This window comes from Drosophila teissieri, chromosome 3R, assembly GCF_016746235.2.
Source record: "Drosophila teissieri strain GT53w chromosome 3R, Prin_Dtei_1.1, whole genome shotgun sequence".
In the NCBI taxonomy this organism is placed as follows: domain Eukaryota; kingdom Metazoa; phylum Arthropoda; class Insecta; order Diptera; family Drosophilidae; genus Drosophila; species Drosophila teissieri.
This window is the reverse complement of record NC_053032.1, coordinates 5713046-5728898: the sequence shown is the minus strand read 5'-3', so window position 1 is coordinate 5728898 and position 15853 is coordinate 5713046. Positions and strand designations below refer to the sequence as shown.

At 42.1% G+C, this 15853-nt stretch overlaps 7 protein-coding genes across 7 annotated transcripts; 1 reads left to right on the top strand and 6 right to left on the bottom strand.

Moving 5' to 3' along the window:
• Positions 1–591: 591 nt before the first annotated feature.
• Positions 592–1647, bottom strand: LOC122621747 (nuclear receptor subfamily 2 group E member 1). The gene is made up of 2 exons (XM_043799720.1): positions 1023–1647; positions 592–803 (listed from the first exon to the last, which is right to left on the bottom strand). Exons 1-2 carry the CDS (start codon positions 1645–1647, stop codon positions 592–594), a joined length of 837 nt encoding a protein of 278 aa, XP_043655655.1.
• Positions 1648–5332: 3685 nt separating this feature from the next.
• On the bottom strand, positions 5333–6941 carry LOC122620215 (tRNA:m(4)X modification enzyme TRM13 homolog). The gene is made up of 2 exons (XM_043797584.1): positions 6851–6941; positions 5333–6752 (listed from the first exon to the last, which is right to left on the bottom strand). Exon 2 carries the CDS (start codon positions 6674–6676, stop codon positions 5345–5347), a length of 1332 nt encoding a protein of 443 aa, XP_043653519.1. The 5' UTR covers positions 6677–6752; positions 6851–6941; the 3' UTR covers positions 5333–5344.
• Positions 6942–6982: 41 nt separating this feature from the next.
• Positions 6983–7872, top strand: LOC122620220 (probable small nuclear ribonucleoprotein Sm D2). Its single transcript, XM_043797590.1, has 2 exons — positions 6983–7140; positions 7272–7872. Coding segments are annotated over exons 1-2 (360 nt in total). The 5' UTR covers positions 6983–7138; the 3' UTR covers positions 7630–7872.
• Positions 7873–7923: 51 nt separating this feature from the next.
• On the bottom strand, positions 7924–9004 carry LOC122620218 (protein D2). The gene is made up of 2 exons (XM_043797588.1): positions 8798–9004; positions 7924–8463 (listed from the first exon to the last, which is right to left on the bottom strand). Exons 1-2 carry the CDS (start codon positions 8924–8926, stop codon positions 7984–7986), a joined length of 609 nt encoding a protein of 202 aa, XP_043653523.1. The 5' UTR covers positions 8927–9004; the 3' UTR covers positions 7924–7983.
• A 285-nt stretch (positions 9005–9289) lies between these two features.
• Positions 9290–10132, bottom strand: LOC122620219 (protein D3). Its single transcript, XM_043797589.1, has 2 exons — positions 9946–10132; positions 9290–9892 (listed from the first exon to the last, which is right to left on the bottom strand). The coding sequence occupies exons 1-2, from the start codon at positions 10024–10026 to the stop codon at positions 9410–9412; spliced, it is 564 nt and encodes a 187-aa protein (XP_043653524.1). The 5' UTR covers positions 10027–10132; the 3' UTR covers positions 9290–9409.
• A 193-nt stretch (positions 10133–10325) lies between these two features.
• On the bottom strand, positions 10326–11350 carry LOC122620217 (putative odorant-binding protein A5). Its single transcript, XM_043797587.1, has 2 exons — positions 11180–11350; positions 10326–10876 (listed from the first exon to the last, which is right to left on the bottom strand). Exons 1-2 carry the CDS (start codon positions 11342–11344, stop codon positions 10376–10378), a joined length of 666 nt encoding a protein of 221 aa, XP_043653522.1. The 5' UTR covers positions 11345–11350; the 3' UTR covers positions 10326–10375.
• A 569-nt stretch (positions 11351–11919) lies between these two features.
• Positions 11920–13144, bottom strand: LOC122620216. The gene is made up of 2 exons (XM_043797585.1): positions 12671–13144; positions 11920–12613 (listed from the first exon to the last, which is right to left on the bottom strand). Exons 1-2 carry the CDS (start codon positions 13074–13076, stop codon positions 12174–12176), a joined length of 846 nt encoding a protein of 281 aa, XP_043653520.1. The 5' UTR covers positions 13077–13144; the 3' UTR covers positions 11920–12173.
• Between the last annotated feature and the right edge of the window lie 2709 nt (positions 13145–15853).

Sequence of the window (15853 nt, the reverse complement as noted above, 5' to 3'; positions counted from 1 at the left end):
CCATAATCATCGCTTCTCCAAGCCAATCAACAGCCAATGTCAATTCTGCAATGCTGATACCATATCAGCCACCCAAAATCAAACCTTACAAAATCTCCACACTTGAAAATCTACAACATTACTAACATTTCTAAAAACAAAAACAACCTAATCCATCTTCTGTAAACATTTCTTCATTGTAGCAAATTTCTGTAAACCATTAATTGTTAACCACTGTAAATATATTGTAAATAATTGTAAATAATTTTGTAACTCAATACTTAAGTAAATATAGAGGAAGTCCGGCCGAAAGCCCCAGTAGCTATGGCCCATATCTTTCTGTAACATAAGTTCAAACCTTTTCTACAACATACCAATAGATTTAAAAAAAAAAAAGGGAAATTTTTAATACATAGTAATTCTAATTTTACCAAATTTATAGCGTATCAACGCAGACATGTGAATAAGGATTGCATTTTTTATTCAAATAATTGAATTTGCGAACAATAAAACTGTCCTTCTTCTGTTCCTTCTTTAATACTATGATTTTCTTCAATTTTGAAGGGGTGAAATAGACGGATATTGGTTTGCAAGAGCCTTTTAGACTTGAGCCTATAGGGATTTCAAGATGTCTCTGACCACGCTGCGAAACATACAAGATAGCGCGCAGTCGAAGCGCTTCAAGCTGAGCTGCCTGAGGCCAAGAAGGAGTTGTCCAAACCGCATGTAGTTGGATTGCTGCAGGGTGTAACGGGCTAAGGAGATCAAGGCGGCATTGGAGTGGCTGACCAGGACAACGGCATACTCCGGACTAATGGCCAATTCTGTAAGAAATATTTAAGCCATATAAACAATTAATAGTGTACACTTCATGGTAGGCCCACAACAAACCACTTGCACCACGTGCGAAAATTTCTGTAACACTACAGAGGGAAAATAATTATTGCTGTATAACAATTATTTACGAATTTGTTTAAGCCAAAAGTGATGTGTTTTCCTATTTTCTAAAAAATTAAGCTGTTTTACAACCTCGACCATTTTACCTTTTCTGCACAAGATTAATGACTCCAAAAAATTGAGTTCCAAGACATCAGCCCTCAGTTGTTGGGCCTCGAAGATGAGTCGCTTGAGCTGCTCATCGCCGCAGCCCTCGATCATGGCACTGATGTCCAGCGACCAGTGGGAAGCTCGCAGGACGAAGATCTCGCTCCATACCACCTGCAGGATGGCGTCCTGCTGACAGCGATCTAGGAGAGCGAATTGCTCGTTGGCCTTCGCCTGGCGCAGGCACGTGACAAGGATCTGGGCAAGGATCTGGAAGTGCAGCGCATGGGAGTGGGGCGTCTGGGATGGCGCAGGCTGAGATAGCTGACCATGTCTTCGGGCACTACGGTAAAGAGCCACCTGCTGGTTGCGCGGACCCCGCTCCTCCTGAACAGCGGCTGCGTTCATTCCCACGTCCAGGCATCGCTGGAAGCGGCAGGAAGGGCACCAGTTCCTTCGTGCCTTGTCCACCACACAATTCCCGGCCAGAGCGATGCATGCGTAGGTACTGCCGCGCCGCACGCTCCGCTTAAAAAAGCACGAGCACCCATCGCAGCAGGCCACGCCGTAGTGCTTCCCGGAGCTCTGATCGCCGCACACTGCGCAGGCACTGAAGTTGGACATGCCCACCGGTTAGCACTGCTGCCAATGAGAGTCGCCGCAGACTGAATCAGCTCCTCCTGAATATTGGCGGTTTTATATGACACCTGGATGTGCTGCAGCCGCAAATGATATGCAAACCAGTAACACAGAGCAAAAACATGTTTCTTAGATTGTAAAGAACATTGTGTCTTATTGGATATATTATATTCCTATAACCCAAGAGACCAATTCCTAAAAGCGAAATATTACTTAAATACTAACTAAACTTAGTTAAAGTCGGAAATATCATTCTAAAGGCGTATATAGCTTGCAAACACCAAAAACTCTTGCCGTTTAAACTAATTAAGATATATAATATAGAATACGAAGAGTTTTTGATAACAATTAAACAGTATTGTCACACGACTAGTTTTAGTATAATATTAAATCGTATTCGAATTAAGATGTAAAACCGAAATACTCTAGCGTAGATTTCCCCAGTGTAGCAGTGCCTTGTGCCAAAGCGTGAATTGAGGATTTTTATTTGCCCGAGACGCCCTTGGCAGGGGCGTGGCGCGTCAAAAGTGACAATCATCTACCACTATTGCGGACCGTGTTAACAATTTGTAAACAATTATTGTTTTGCTCTGTGATTGGACGTGCGCTCGCCACTCGAAGTGTCCGCGTTGAGGTCCTTTTGTCCTGACATTTCGGGTAAACACCAAAGACGTTCTTGGGGGTTGGGTTTGGAGGTGCCTCCTTGAAGTACTTATATCGGAAATTCTCGAGCGAGTCTGGAAAACTGTTTAATTAGACGTTTGTAGCAAGTTGCAGTTTTTGGTTAATTCTAGGTTAATAGTGGTTAATAATAGTGGTTAAATATGAAACTGAGGGATATACTTAAAAGCATCGAACCATTTAGATCTTCTTTTCAGACCAAGAGGCTTATCATAGCAAACTTATGAGCTAAGATGGGGACCGATGGCAGATTGTATAAGTCAATCGAAATATCTCAAAATTTCATTAGACGACCATTTCGGGCAATTGTCCAGGAAAAGTGCAGTGCAAGTACTTACAGGACACTGAATAATTCCTTTCAGGCTTCTTTCTTTAAATGCTCGGAGCATCTAAGCATTCGTTCCTATTACTGGCAGTCTTGCGAACTAATGGAATGGATTTTGTTAACCACTTCAAGGATCTCAAAATCGAATTAGCTAAGCACTTTAGGCGAATTCACTTAAAAGCTTCTTAATACAGTAGAAAAACAAGAGAGAACTCTGCATTCCAGTTTCACGACTATCAGATACCCGTTGCTCAGCTAGTGGATGTGCGAACGGGAAATTTCAACAATTTTCTGGCATATCGATAGAAATTGAAAAAAAAACAACAATAAAATTATAACAAATTTTAAAATGTTTCACAAGTGTAGAAATTTACTAGACAAATAGAAAACTGAAACTGAAAGAAACTGAAACTGAAGATATAAAAACTTTTCCAAAAAAGTAGGTGCGGCAGTCAATAAACTCCCGCTTCGTCTATTTTTTTAGTTTTCATGCTTAATCTCAACTTTCTATCTTTTACAGTTCCTAAGACTTCGACGTTTATACGGACGGACATGGCCAACATGACTCCGCTATTGATCCCCAAGAATATACATACATACGAGTATATACTTTATATGGTCGGAAACGCTTCCTTCTGCGTATTACATATGTACTTTTCAACCAATGTAGTATACCCTCGCGTATGTTTCAAAAACGAGTCTAACGTAATAGAGATCTCACAAAAATCATAAGACGACGTCTAGGAGAACCCACTAGACTGACCCATAAGCATCGCTTCTCCCAGCCAATCAATAGCCAATGTCTATTCAGCAATGCTGATACCATATCAATTCCCCACATCCTAAACGATTCCATCGTCCTCCAAACACAAAACAACCTAATCCATCTTCTGTAAACAATCCTTCATAGTAGCAAATTTCTCTAAACCCTTTATTGTTAACCACTGTAAATATATTGTAAATAATTTATTGTAAATTGTATGCAACTTAATACTTAAGTAAATTTTGAAAAAGACCGGCCGAAAGCCCCAGTAGCTATGACCCATATCTTTTTGTAGCATAAGTTTAAACCTTAACTACAACATACATTCAAATAGATAAAAAAAACAAGATAGAACGCTACAGTCGGATTCCCCGGCTATCTTATACCCGTTACTGAGCTAGTGAAAGTGCGAAGAGAAATTACAACACTGACCGTTTTTGGCGGTTTGTGAGCGTTAAAGTGGGCGTGGCAAAAGATTTTTGGTATATAGAGTTAAATTTACAAGACGAACAAAAATGTAAAAAATTATACATTTTTCAAAAGTATGGGCGTGGAAATTTTTTGCGGTTTGTGGGCGTAAGAGTGGGCGTGGCAAAAAGTTTTTTGCAGATCAATAGAAATTGACAATACTAATAAGAATATGACAAATTATCATAACATTTTTCAAAAATGTGGGCGTGGCAGTTTTCGGCGGTTTGTTGGCCTTTGGTGTGGGCGTGGCAAAAAGTTTTTCTGCAGATCGATAAAAAAAAAATGGAAAAATAGCAACACATTTTTAAAAAATGTGGGCGTGGCAGTTTTGTGGGTTTTGTGGGCGTTAGAGTGGGCGTGGCAACATGAATCGACAAACTTGCGCTGCGTCTATGTCTCTGAAGTCTGTATGCTTATTCTCACTTTCTAGCATTTATAGTTCCTGAGATCTCGACGTTCATACGGACGGACAGACAGACGGACAGGCAGACGGACAGACAGACGGACAGACAGACGGACGGACAGACGGACATGGTCAGATCGACTCGGCTATTGATCCTGATCAAGAATATATATACTTTATATGGTCGGAAACGCTTCCTTCTCCCTGTTACATACTTTTCAACGAATCTAGTATACCCTTTCACTCTACGAGTAACGGGTATAATAAAAAGGTATTTTTAACACATAATAATTCAAATTGTAACAAACATTTGTATTACCCACAATATCCATAATGCCCTTAAAATGTATAGCGGATCAACGCAGAAATGTGAATAAGGATGGCATTTTTTTAACATAACAATTATTTATGAATTTGTTTAAACCTAAATTGAATCGTTTTCCCTATTTCCTAATATCTAAGAAATTAAGCTGTTTTACAATCCCGATCACTTTACTTTTTCTGCACAAGATTGGGGACTCCATAAAATGTTGTTCCAAGACATCAGCCCTCATTTGGTGGGCCTTGAAGATGAGTCACTTGAGCTGCTCATCGCCGAATTGATGCAAATTAAATTTTTCAGAATTGATGCAAAATAGATCGATATGAAAAGGTTTTAATTTTACAACTTAAAAAAAAATATTTAAAATTGACCTCTCCGGCACTCTTCAATAAATGCATAAAAGCGCAAATAAATATTTTTTTACAGCGTGTCGAATGAGTTAATTTTAGATATTGTAAAAAATAGTTGTATGTTCAAGTCCATCTGACCGTCGTAAAGATCTCAGGAAGATCTCAAAGCTAGAAAGTTGAGTTTAAGCGTGCAGACTCCAAACATGGATGCAGCGCAATTCCACTAGCTGAGTAACGGGTATCAGATAGTCGGGGAACTCGACTATAGCGTTCTCTCTTGTCTTTAGCTCGTAAATACTGAAAAATTTAAATCTAGGACTAGTTTATGCCGTTGAAAAAAGGAAGTGGAGACACATTTTTAAAAAAGTCAACTGCATTTATTTTGGGACTTAAGCTTAGAGCTGGTTGCTCGGGCCAGCAAAACCACATTCTCCAAAGTAACATCCCTGGAAACATAGAACTTAAGCTCTGCTTGGTATCCGTGGGATCGTAGGTACTCCAGTCGTCCATAATCCAAAACCCGCTTGCACTGCTGGCCAATTTGTTCGCGCTCTTGGCGAGTTAGTCGCTGCGTGGTCGTCTCGGTGGGTTGAAAGGCAGCCGTTTCCATGGCCTTGCGCCGCTCGCGGCTTAAGCCCGTGCCACAAACCGCCCAACTGACCATTTTGGTTAGGATAGCGAATTCCCGTGGTCCAATTCCAGCTTCCTGAAGAAACTTGCGTCCCACATAAGAGCGCCACGAGCAGCGATGATGGCAACACAGGGCAATGAGCACGTAGTCTGAACTGACATCCTCATCACTGAGCAGACATCTCAGGGTCAAATCCGTAGCCGCTCCACAGAGATGCTTTGAAATAGCCACCGTTCGTTGGGTTTTCTTTAGCTCAGGTAAAGCAGAAAGCTTAAGATCGGCGATATCAGCACGGATACGTTGCACCTTCTCCTTGTTGGCCAACTTGTTATCCTTTTTGTGCCGCAGGGACATTCGATCGATAAGAACCACCTGTGAGTTACTCAACCGCTGATCCTGCAATGCAGTGGCCAAGTAGTAAGCCAATTGGCCCTTTCCGGCTCCGAATTCCACGTAGCTTGTGACATCTGTCAGCTGGTGATTGTTTTCCAGGATGCCCAGCAAGCTAGAGGCTTGGGTGAGCTGGCGTAGCGTTTCCTGGCCGTAGTCCTTGCGATTAAGTTCCTCTTTTAGGGAGTCGTGCTCCAGCTGCAGCTCCTGTATGCTGGAATTGATGTGTTTGTCATATAGCTCTTTAACTTTGTCGATCAAACTATAGAACTCTTCGTCCGCCAGCTCGTGCATTTTTATTTGATTGAATTTGTCCAACTCCTCGTCGGTTTCCTTTAAATCTTCTCCGGAATTGACTCCTTTAACAATGTAGGGCATAGAACTTTCTTGATCCCTGGCATTGCAAATGGTCAAGTGCTTGGCCAGTTTTCTTTTAAACACCGTATGTTTGTGATCAAGCGGGCAGGGAATACGTTCCTCGAAGGCATCTTCTCCAGATTTTTCATCGGAAGTTGAAGTGGTGGCTGTCGCTGGAGCATGGGCTCCACAAAACTGACTGCCCTTGTTTGCAGTCATCTTGCAGCGGCGCTTTTTGCGTGGCACCCAGTAGGAGCAAGTGGTGGTTATAGGGTCATTTGCCTTGTCAGTAGTGGTCATCTTCGCTTTTACGGGTTCCATTCGTTACTTTTATTTTCAAAATAATATTCCTCCAAATTCGCAACTCGTGCGAGGCAGTGTGACCAAGGCTGGCGCACTGAAAAATATTATTGTAAATGCGTTATTACCTTTCCGCAATCTTGTTTCATCTTTAGACTGCAACTATGTATGTTTTAAGATTTAAACACTTCTCACATCGAACATTTAATTTAAAGTAACCACGCTTCTCGCAAAAAGCAAATTAGAACTAGACTTTAAAAAAAAAGGTTATTTATTTTGAGCGATAGCCAAAAGCCGATATGTAGCTCGTGATTCAGTGCTGGTGGAGTGAATTCCGTGTGCAGCCGTTCAAAGATCTGGTAACACTGCAAGAAAACGAAGCCGCGCTGAACGTTTTTGCCGACAATTAACGCAAAAAACAAACCGAAAAGCCAAACAAAAAGACTTTCAAGCGCATTTAACAAGCCATAAGTATAATTCGCCATGTAAGTATGCCAGAGAAGATGTGGCCAACCATCGGAAATGTAATAACGGGAAGCGCCATGTGCGGCATTTGGCATTGTTAGCACCACGCTCGAGATGTGAGTGTAATATTAATATACTGTGTTTTCTGCAGGGCCCTTGTGAAGCCAAAATCGGAACTGACCCCGGAGGAGCTGGCCCGCCAGGAAGAGGAGGAGTTCAACACCGGGCCCCTGTCCGTGCTCACGCAGTCGGTGAAGAACAACACCCAGGTGCTTATCAACTGCCGCAACAACAAGAAGCTCCTGGGCAGGGTAAAGGCCTTCGATCGGCACTGCAACATGGTCCTGGAAAACGTCAAGGAGATGTGGACAGAGCTGCCACGAACCGGGAAGGGCAAAAAGAAAGTGAAGCCTGTAAATAAGGATCGGTTCATATCGAAGATGTTCCTGCGAGGCGATTCGGTCATCCTGGTTCTCAGGAATCCATTGGCCACGGCGGCCGGGAAGTAGTCTACCATAGTGTAGCGTATAGCAACCAGTAACCACCAATTTCAGTCAATAAATCCGAAAATCAAATCCCTTCATCAAGAAAATAAGTTGTGTCGACAAAAATGATGGATGAATTGAAAGCGTGTGCTTTAATTACGACTCATAATTTACGACGGAAATTTTAATAACATTTTCGTTCCAACAGAAATTAACGGTTGGGAAATTAATGTATTATTCCAATTAAAAATTTGTAAAAGAAAAGTACACTCTGAAGTAGGCTTGATTTCTTATATTCTGATTTACATCGTTTTTAAATAGGCTTTTTATATAGTCTTCAATTTATTAGACTCCTCAAGAGAGCCACAAAAATTCGAATCAATTTTCCGAAAGTTGCTTGTGCAGTTTTGGAACATAGTCGTCGTATTGGGCTTGGTAGAAAGTTCCAGCAACGGGAGTGCCCAGCTCGTGCTTTTTGGCGAACTTGGCGGCGCTGAATTTGGGGCGATCCTTGCGGGATTTCTTGCTCACGCGCTCCTCATCGAACTCAAGTTTGCCGGACTGCTTGTACAGCAGAAAGACGTAGCGATGCAGACCCGTTCCCTGGGGTGGGCCGGAGCCAATGTACTCGGCGATTGCATCACCACTTTCCAAGTCGTTGCCGTGGATGTTGGCCAGGATCCAGTGCTTGAATTCGCGAAACTTTGGCTCCGCTCGGCTCGGGGCATCGGGATCGGTCATGATGAGGGTGTAGAACTCCCCGGGCTGTGCGTCCCAGTCCACGACCGGCTGATCTTTAACCTGCGTGGGTGTTAGCTCCACTCCATCCTTGGCCACCAGGTTGTTGCTGTACATGACCTTGAATCGGAAATATTTATAAGTTTTTTATTCGATTTACATGTTTTAATGCCGATCCAGAATTATTAAACTTTGGTAAAAAAGATAAAATAATATCAGCTAGCATACATTAATAGTTTCTATGTGACCTTTGATCAGAAAGTTGTGACGAGATATTTATTGTAGATTGTTAGATTTTATTAAGACTCGGGTGATAAAAATGTGAACAGAAACATTTCGACCTGGTGTGCAAGCAAGTATTGAGTAAATACTATTCGGATCCAATTTATTAAAACCATATAATCCTTTTTTATTTGCCTCGATGGATTTAAAGTGCTTTTTTTAGTGAACCCACCTTTAATAACTGGTTTGGAGGCTCGGGAATAACGTCGGGGACCACCTGATGGGATCTGAAAACCTCCTCCACGGAGCCAGCTTGAGCTGCCAGTAGGCAGCCCACCAATGCCAATAGAACTAGCATCATCTTTGTAGAAAGAGTATTCAGTGGACGATAAGATCTTGGGCAAGCCAATATAAAGGTGTTCCGTTTTCGAACGGGGTCTGTTAGCAACTGAAACCAGTTTGCCATGATGCCATACTTTGAAAGCGAAGCTCAAAGCTTTTTGTTTTATAAACAGCTGGGAAAAAATAGCCTAGTAGTAGCCAGTAATTAAAGTAATCTTTGTTTAAAGTTTCGCTTCGGAGATTATATTCGCAGTAAGCTGTTAATTCTAAGCAATTTCACTTGGCAAATTATACTACTTGGTAATTGGTGAGTTATAAAGACTGTATTTGATTAAGATGTATACATGTATAAATGTCTAATTTTTTAAGAAACAAACTCTGGTTTCTGTTATAATATTATTGTTAATTTCTATTTTTCTAAATGGTTCTTATTCTGTACATCATGCCCTATGGAGATTTGGCAAAAAAAGAAACAATGCAAGTCAATTATGAAAGGAAGCTACTACTTCTTGCCAGATAGTTGTTTGTATAACTTGGGCACATATTCGTCCCACTGTGCCTGAAAAAAGTTCCCAGCAATGGGATCCCCCAGCTTATATTTGCTCATGAACTTGGAGGTGCTGAAATTGGCTCGCTTGTCGCCGCTCGTTTTTGGGATTTTGGGTTCGTTGCAAGTGAGCTTTTGGGGCTGTTTGTAGACCAAGAAGACGTAACGATGGAGCCCTGTGCCTTGGGGTGGACCTGCACCAACATAGGCGGTCAAAACCACGCCGTTATCTACTTGGTTCCCTGGAATATTGACCACCAGCCAGTGGTGCCACTCCCGGAACTTGGGCTCTTTTCGGCTGGGCGCATCCGGATCGGTAAGGATAAGCGTGTACAGGGCATTCGGATCTGCATCCCACTCCACCTTTGGCTGGTTCTGCACCTGCGTGGGTGTCAACTCACTGCCTATATCCACCACCTCTCCACCACTATAAGTCACCTGGAACAACAAAATGGCATGACCGATTATAGACGCTATTTGGATCCGCTTACCGTAAGCAACTTTGTGGGACACGTCTTCAAAATATCCGGCACGATCTTGTGCTTAGAAAAGCACACAGTGGAATCGGACATTTTTAGCTGAGTGTGTAACAACTAAAATAAAATTTGAGATGTCAAAGTTTTGAAAATATTTTAAAGCCCATTTTCGCCGACGTTTAACTCAAATCTCTCTCGGTGATAGTTCTTAGAATAGACCAATAGGCGCTATGAGACCCATAAAATCATCAAATCGGACTCCCACAGTAAAGCTAATAATAATTTATATGGTGCATAATTAAAAGTTGGTTTAAGCCTGTCCAAGTATTCTGATCTAAATATCCATATAATTGCACTGGAACTAACGATAATAGTAGGACATACTTTTAATATGGTATTCTGAGTTATATTTGGCCTTACTTTTATTGGAAGCTAGCCTCTGAATTCAAAAGTGTGCGGCTTGGCGAGCATTGTGTGATATGACTTTAATAAGGGATGGGACATCGTGGCTCCATTGGGATGTAAAGAAGTTTCCAGCAACCGGATGCCCAAATTTATATTTCTTTGCGAACCGCTTAGTCTCAAATCCACTGCGTCCCCTAACCGAGTGTTTCGGCAGTTTCGGAAAGTCAAACTTGGTGTAATCCCTCTGCTTGTAGAGCAGGAAGACGAGCCGATGGGTTCCGGTCCCCTTCAGCGGGGTGGCGCCCATGTATCCCACGCGCACATCGCCAAGGGCCAATAGATTGCCGGGTATGTTTAGCACCATCCAGTGCAGGAACTCCCGGTGCGTGGGTGTTATGACGTTGGGTACGTCTGGATCTACCATCAGTAGGGCGTAGTAGTTTTCCGGTGCCGAGGGCCATTTCACGGAAGGCTCATCGCGCACTTGCATGGGGTCCAGAAGCTTTCCACAATGTGCTGCTACACGTCCATGGTATGTTACCTATTGTGGAAGCAACAGCAATAAATGATCAATTTCATAATATCACTAAAAATCCTATAGTTTCATATAAAGTAGTTTTCTAGAAATACAATTGGCGCATTGAGGGTGAAGCATATCTTTCTTTGGTTGGACTAAAGTTAAGCAGAAATTCTTAAATACCGGACAATTATCTCTTCAACTTTTATCTCTTCTACTTTTTGTATTGATCTACGTTACTTAAAAGTTTTTAAGTTTTTTACATTATTTATTTATAAGATCATTCTATATGCTCATCGTATTGTTAAAGTTGTTTGCCTCACTCACATTAAGAAACTCCTGCGGTCCGATGTGTATAACATCTGGTATCACATCTAGGGACCTCATTATTTTGCTCACTTCCGTATCCGACTGATGAACTCCTCTGATTGATTTGAGGCTCAGACTTGGCGCGAGTCTCATGAAAAGTAGGATCCATATGCTGGCCAACATTGTGTAGCAAGTCGTTTACTGACTTGAAATCGGTTGCTTGCCGTCTTTAAATACCTATTGTATCTAACAGATGTTTTCTGCATGGTCAATTAAGCAGCAAACACAGATGTCAGTTCCATTAAGTTTAGGCACTTTGCAGATCGGTACTTCCTTACAACTTCACAAAACAAATTGTCGTGTCGCAGAAAAATAAATGGTTCACTACCACCACCCACAGCAATTGCGTGCTGGCGGCCTGTGAAAACATAAGAGTTAGTACCTCGTTTAGTTGACATGCTATTAAGCTATGTACGTGCCGCTGACTCATTAACATGGCAGTTCCGAGAACACTTCATAAGTAAGGCACATCCGTTTTTCACTGCAATGATTTTAAATCCTATTTTATACCAACCAACTGGCCAGTGTCCTGACTGTCAGAAGTTAATTCATTAGTATCTGAAAAGGATACTATTTACCTTACCCAAACACACCCCAAGAAATTCCGTAATTAAGAACTTTAATGCTTGTTTTAAATTTTTGCATTTTTAATAAATTAAATAAATATTAATTCAATTCAGTTTGGCTTGTGGCCGATTTGTGACAAAGTAACGAAGGCAAAAAGACGAAGGGTCAATGAGAAAGAAGGTATGAAGAGGGGAGAATCAGGCTACGTGGGGATGTGGTTGGTGCTGAAGAATGGCTGAAACTCTCGCGTTCCTAACCTTAGCGACTACAATTATGGCCTGGGGCAGGTTCCGGTTCCATTTGGTCTGTGTGACTGACAGCAATCCCCCATAGGAAGGATCGCAAATTCCTTGGTATTTACAATTGGGCCAATGCCTTTCCCTGTCTAAGAGGACGAGCTGTAGCTTGACGAAGAGCCCGAGGATCCCGAAGAGGATCCAGAGGAGTAGGACGACGAGCTGCTAGGGTGGTACGAGCTGTAAGCTAGGTTCTGCGAGTCCCAACGGGCGTAGGGACCTCCGCTCATGGGCTCCCAGTTGCTGGGATCGTAGGAGGAGGCGGTGGTGCTGGGCACTCCGTACTCGCTGGCCGGAACTGGAGCGGGCATGGGCACCATGTTCATTTTCATACCTCCTAACTTCTGGATAAGGTTGTAGATCAGGAAGCCCAGCACCAACTTGATGGCGATCTTGGACAGAATCAGAGCCTTAGTGGCCTTTAGACCGATCAAAGCCAGCAGGATGGGCATGATCACCTTCAGCTTGAACTTCATCAGCAGTAACAGGGGCAGGAACAGCTTGTCCTTGTTCTTTTTCTCGGCGCGACCTAAAGGATTTACTTCGAATTAGCAGATGTCAGGGTGACTTTAGCATGACTACTGACCCTCATCCTTGGGCAACTCCAGATCAAAGCCGCGATCCGAGCGATAGGTAACCACGGACCCAGCGAAGAAGGTCTGTGGCAGCTGCAACCTCATTTCGTTGGTGTTCAGAATTCGGCCCAGGCGGTCTACAATGACCTTATCGATGACATCGTCGCCCAGGGCGCGTCCGCTGACCTCCTCCTCCACATTGGCTACCGTGTCCAGGTAGGTGAGTACCTTCTCCTTCAGGCAATGCATGGCATTGGCATGGAAGCACTTATCCACAATTGTCGAGATCAGCTCGTCGGAGCTGTGGATCCGCGGGGTTACCGCGTTCTCAATAGCAGCTCCGGACACGGATGTGGAGGCCACCACCAGTAGCAGCGCACAGCCAACCGCGAGCAAGGACGTGGAGCGGATAGCCATTATGTTTCCAATCGAAAAGTTACAATTAAATATTATTGACACTACCAGAGCGCGTAGTGTTTACTGTGGAGTCGATGCGGCGACAATGTTGGATGATTCGCCGATTGGTCCGGGTTTTATACTGCCGCTCCCCCAGAGCGTCAAAGAGACCCGTGCTGGTTTATGGAGTGCACAACTCGGTTTTTGGACAGTCCACCGCAGCGCACTCGTCACTACGAGCAACGAAAGTCGAGCCACGGGCCAAGTCCACGGAAAGCAAGTGGCCAAAGTTTTTCACCAAAAAAAGTGAAAAGAAAACAAGAACGCTGTGGGCGAGTGTCACGAATATTAAGTACCTTTATTTTCAACACCAAGCCGTGACACAAGTTGTCTTTGAACTACCTAAGAAGGACTAATTTACATCCAAATCTATTCTGGTATTTTAAGGGATATTTTACAAGTAGTGCAGAAGGCGAAACTAAACTAAAAATATAATGGCTACCTTATCTTATTTATCTTATTGAAATTGTTTGATTCTTTACAAAATATCCCTAAGGATTCACTTAATGGTATTTTCAAAATAGAATCACCCCCGAAGGTCTTCTAACATATTTACTATCTTAAGACATTACCCTCGCTCTGTTAACTGGGTTGCCCCTCGAGCTTTCTCGCTTTCCATATCGGCCTCAGACACCTAGCCCACCTGGCCCTCCCACCAGTCGAAGTTGCATTATTGACGCCTCGATGAAAATATCTTTGGTGGGCCATTAGTATGCAGGCCCATTACTCTTACGCGGCCGACCACAAGAAAGCCAAATCGAAGACACGTACATAGTTCGGCGTATTGTGTCAAATTTCGATACAAGAAATCAGTACGGAACTCAACTACGCTTTGGTTGGAATTCACTCCCACTGGATTTGATTATTTTCGAACGCGGAACTACGGCTTTGATTTTGCAGTGTTTTCAATTATTATTTTGTTGGCTTTTCTGCAGATTACGAAATTGATTTTCGATTTTTACTGTGCCACTTATATTTAGGTGGCACACTTTTAAGTTATTTATATAAAAGGGTGTTCCTGTTCACTATTTGGCATGTAAATTATTTTGATGATATTGATTTAAGTTTAAATTTTACTTTACGCAAACATAATAGTTATGTATATGTATAGATAATCAATTATTAGAAAAGTGTTTCTTTTAAAAAGACATTAAACGTCAAATATATGCAATTTAGATGTCCATAAAAAAGGATTATTCGAATGTGCAACTTTAATACTTTGGATTTCGAACCAATTTTTCAAAACACCAGAATATTACACAACATGACATCTGTATTCGCCTGCCAATATCTTTGAATTCATCACAGATTACCTAATGGTCAGCTTAAACAATTCAAAAGGTGTCTCTGCTGTATTTAAATCAGCGACATGTTACTTTTATGTGTAACAACCGAATCCTACGATAAAGGAAATTGTTTATTTCACAAGCGCCACACTTTTGCTCGGATCGTGCCAAAAAAAGGTCCGAATGATATAAGCGGTACGATGAATTTCTATGAGCTCGTGTCTTGGCTTCAACTCGATGCTGATGATAATGCTGATGATGATAATATTGGTGATGATGATAACGCTTGATGGGGTGCCGACCGAAACAGCAGGGACCTATTATACAAGCGGGGCAACCTGTCCAGGTGTCGGCCCACACCACAAGAATCCCTGTTTGGAATCCCCCGCCTTCGGTTCGCTCGCCTGTTAAATTGGCTTAAATTCTGAGAAAATTGCCAAACGCCAAGGGCCAGAGGCCAAGAATGCCTATATTATGCCAATTTTTACACTTTGTTGCATACACAACAAATATGCATTGAAAACTGGGGCTTGACCCTCGAAAAGTATTCAATTTAGCTTAATATGTTGTATGAATGATATAAAAAAAATAGAATAATTTGTATGTACTTAGAAACTGCTTGTATCAAAACAGTTACAAGTTTGATGCTGGATTTTATTAAAGTAGAAAATATAAACATAAAATCAATTTGTTACGAGAAATAGGATAATACAGTCACTAGAATTTTTAGAGTAGTCACAAAACCTCTTTAAATTGCAAATAATATACCTTAAAGAGAATATTTTTAAATTTTCATGTTGTGAAAATATTAACAAACATGTATTTTATTTGACTTATAGTTTCTATAAAAGTTTCTGCAAACAAAAGAATTGAGTAGTAGTATTATAAAGGCATTTGAATTCGTGGAATCCAAATAGAATGTCCCTTCCTAGTGCACTTGAGCGTAGACACATCTGAGGCTTGCCTTCATGACAGGGATTTATTGCGAGTTTTTATTTTCCATTTGGGTCACCCATCGGTTCATGTCTACTGCAAGACGTACGCTTCAGCGAACGGTTTTTCTGTCAGAAAATGTCCCTGATCCATTGGCACTTGGTCCTTTTTTGCTGGAGCTAAACGTATTGAAGACTTTCACTCTCCGACGCCTGGCGACTTTCGCGCAAGTGAAAAGAGGAAATTTAAATTTTTAAATTATGTGCAGTTAATCAATTTAATCGACTCTTTCAGCCGGGCCTCAAACGCGACTTGAGTGGAATATTTAATTGGATTTGCTGCCGAGGGTCGACTCTTGCTGCGGATTAAATTTGGCTAATTAGGACACAATTGCTGTTCCAGCGATGGCTCATACATATTGTATGCCGCGTGAAATTGGCCGAGACTCTCAGAATGCTGCCAAGGGGTGGAAACGTTAATTAGGCCTGTTGGTTCAGGAATTCAAGCGGTGTGGTTTTA

Coding starts and splice junctions, on each gene's coding strand:
- LOC122621747 (XM_043799720.1), bottom strand. CDS start 1,647: ATGTCCAACTTCAGTGCCTGCGCAGTGTGCGGCGATCAGAGCTCCGGG. Junction 804..1,022: donor ATTAATCTTGTGCAGAAAAG/GTAAAATGGTCG, acceptor TATTTCTTACAG/AATTGGCCATTAGTCCGGAG.
- LOC122620215 (XM_043797584.1), bottom strand. CDS start 6,676: ATGGAACCCGTAAAAGCGAAGATGACCACTACTGACAAGGCAAATGAC.
- LOC122620218 (XM_043797588.1), bottom strand. CDS start 8,926: ATGATGCTAGTTCTATTGGCATTGGTGGGCTGCCTACTGGCAGCTCAA. Junction 8,464..8,797: donor CTCCAAACCAGTTATTAAAG/GTGGGTTCACTA, acceptor TTCCGATTCAAG/GTCATGTACAGCAACAACCT.
- LOC122620219 (XM_043797589.1), bottom strand. CDS start 10,026: ATGTCCGATTCCACTGTGTGCTTTTCTAAGCACAAGATCGTGCCGGAT. Junction 9,893..9,945: donor GTCCCACAAAGTTGCTTACG/GTAAGCGGATCC, acceptor TTGTTGTTCCAG/GTGACTTATAGTGGTGGAGA.
- LOC122620217 (XM_043797587.1), bottom strand. CDS start 11,344: ATGTTGGCCAGCATATGGATCCTACTTTTCATGAGACTCGCGCCAAGT. Junction 10,877..11,179: donor GACCGCAGGAGTTTCTTAAT/GTGAGTGAGGCA, acceptor CTTCCACAATAG/GTAACATACCATGGACGTGT.
- LOC122620216 (XM_043797585.1), bottom strand. CDS start 13,076: ATGGCTATCCGCTCCACGTCCTTGCTCGCGGTTGGCTGTGCGCTGCTA. Junction 12,614..12,670: donor GGAGTTGCCCAAGGATGAGG/GTCAGTAGTCAT, acceptor TAAATCCTTTAG/GTCGCGCCGAGAAAAAGAAC.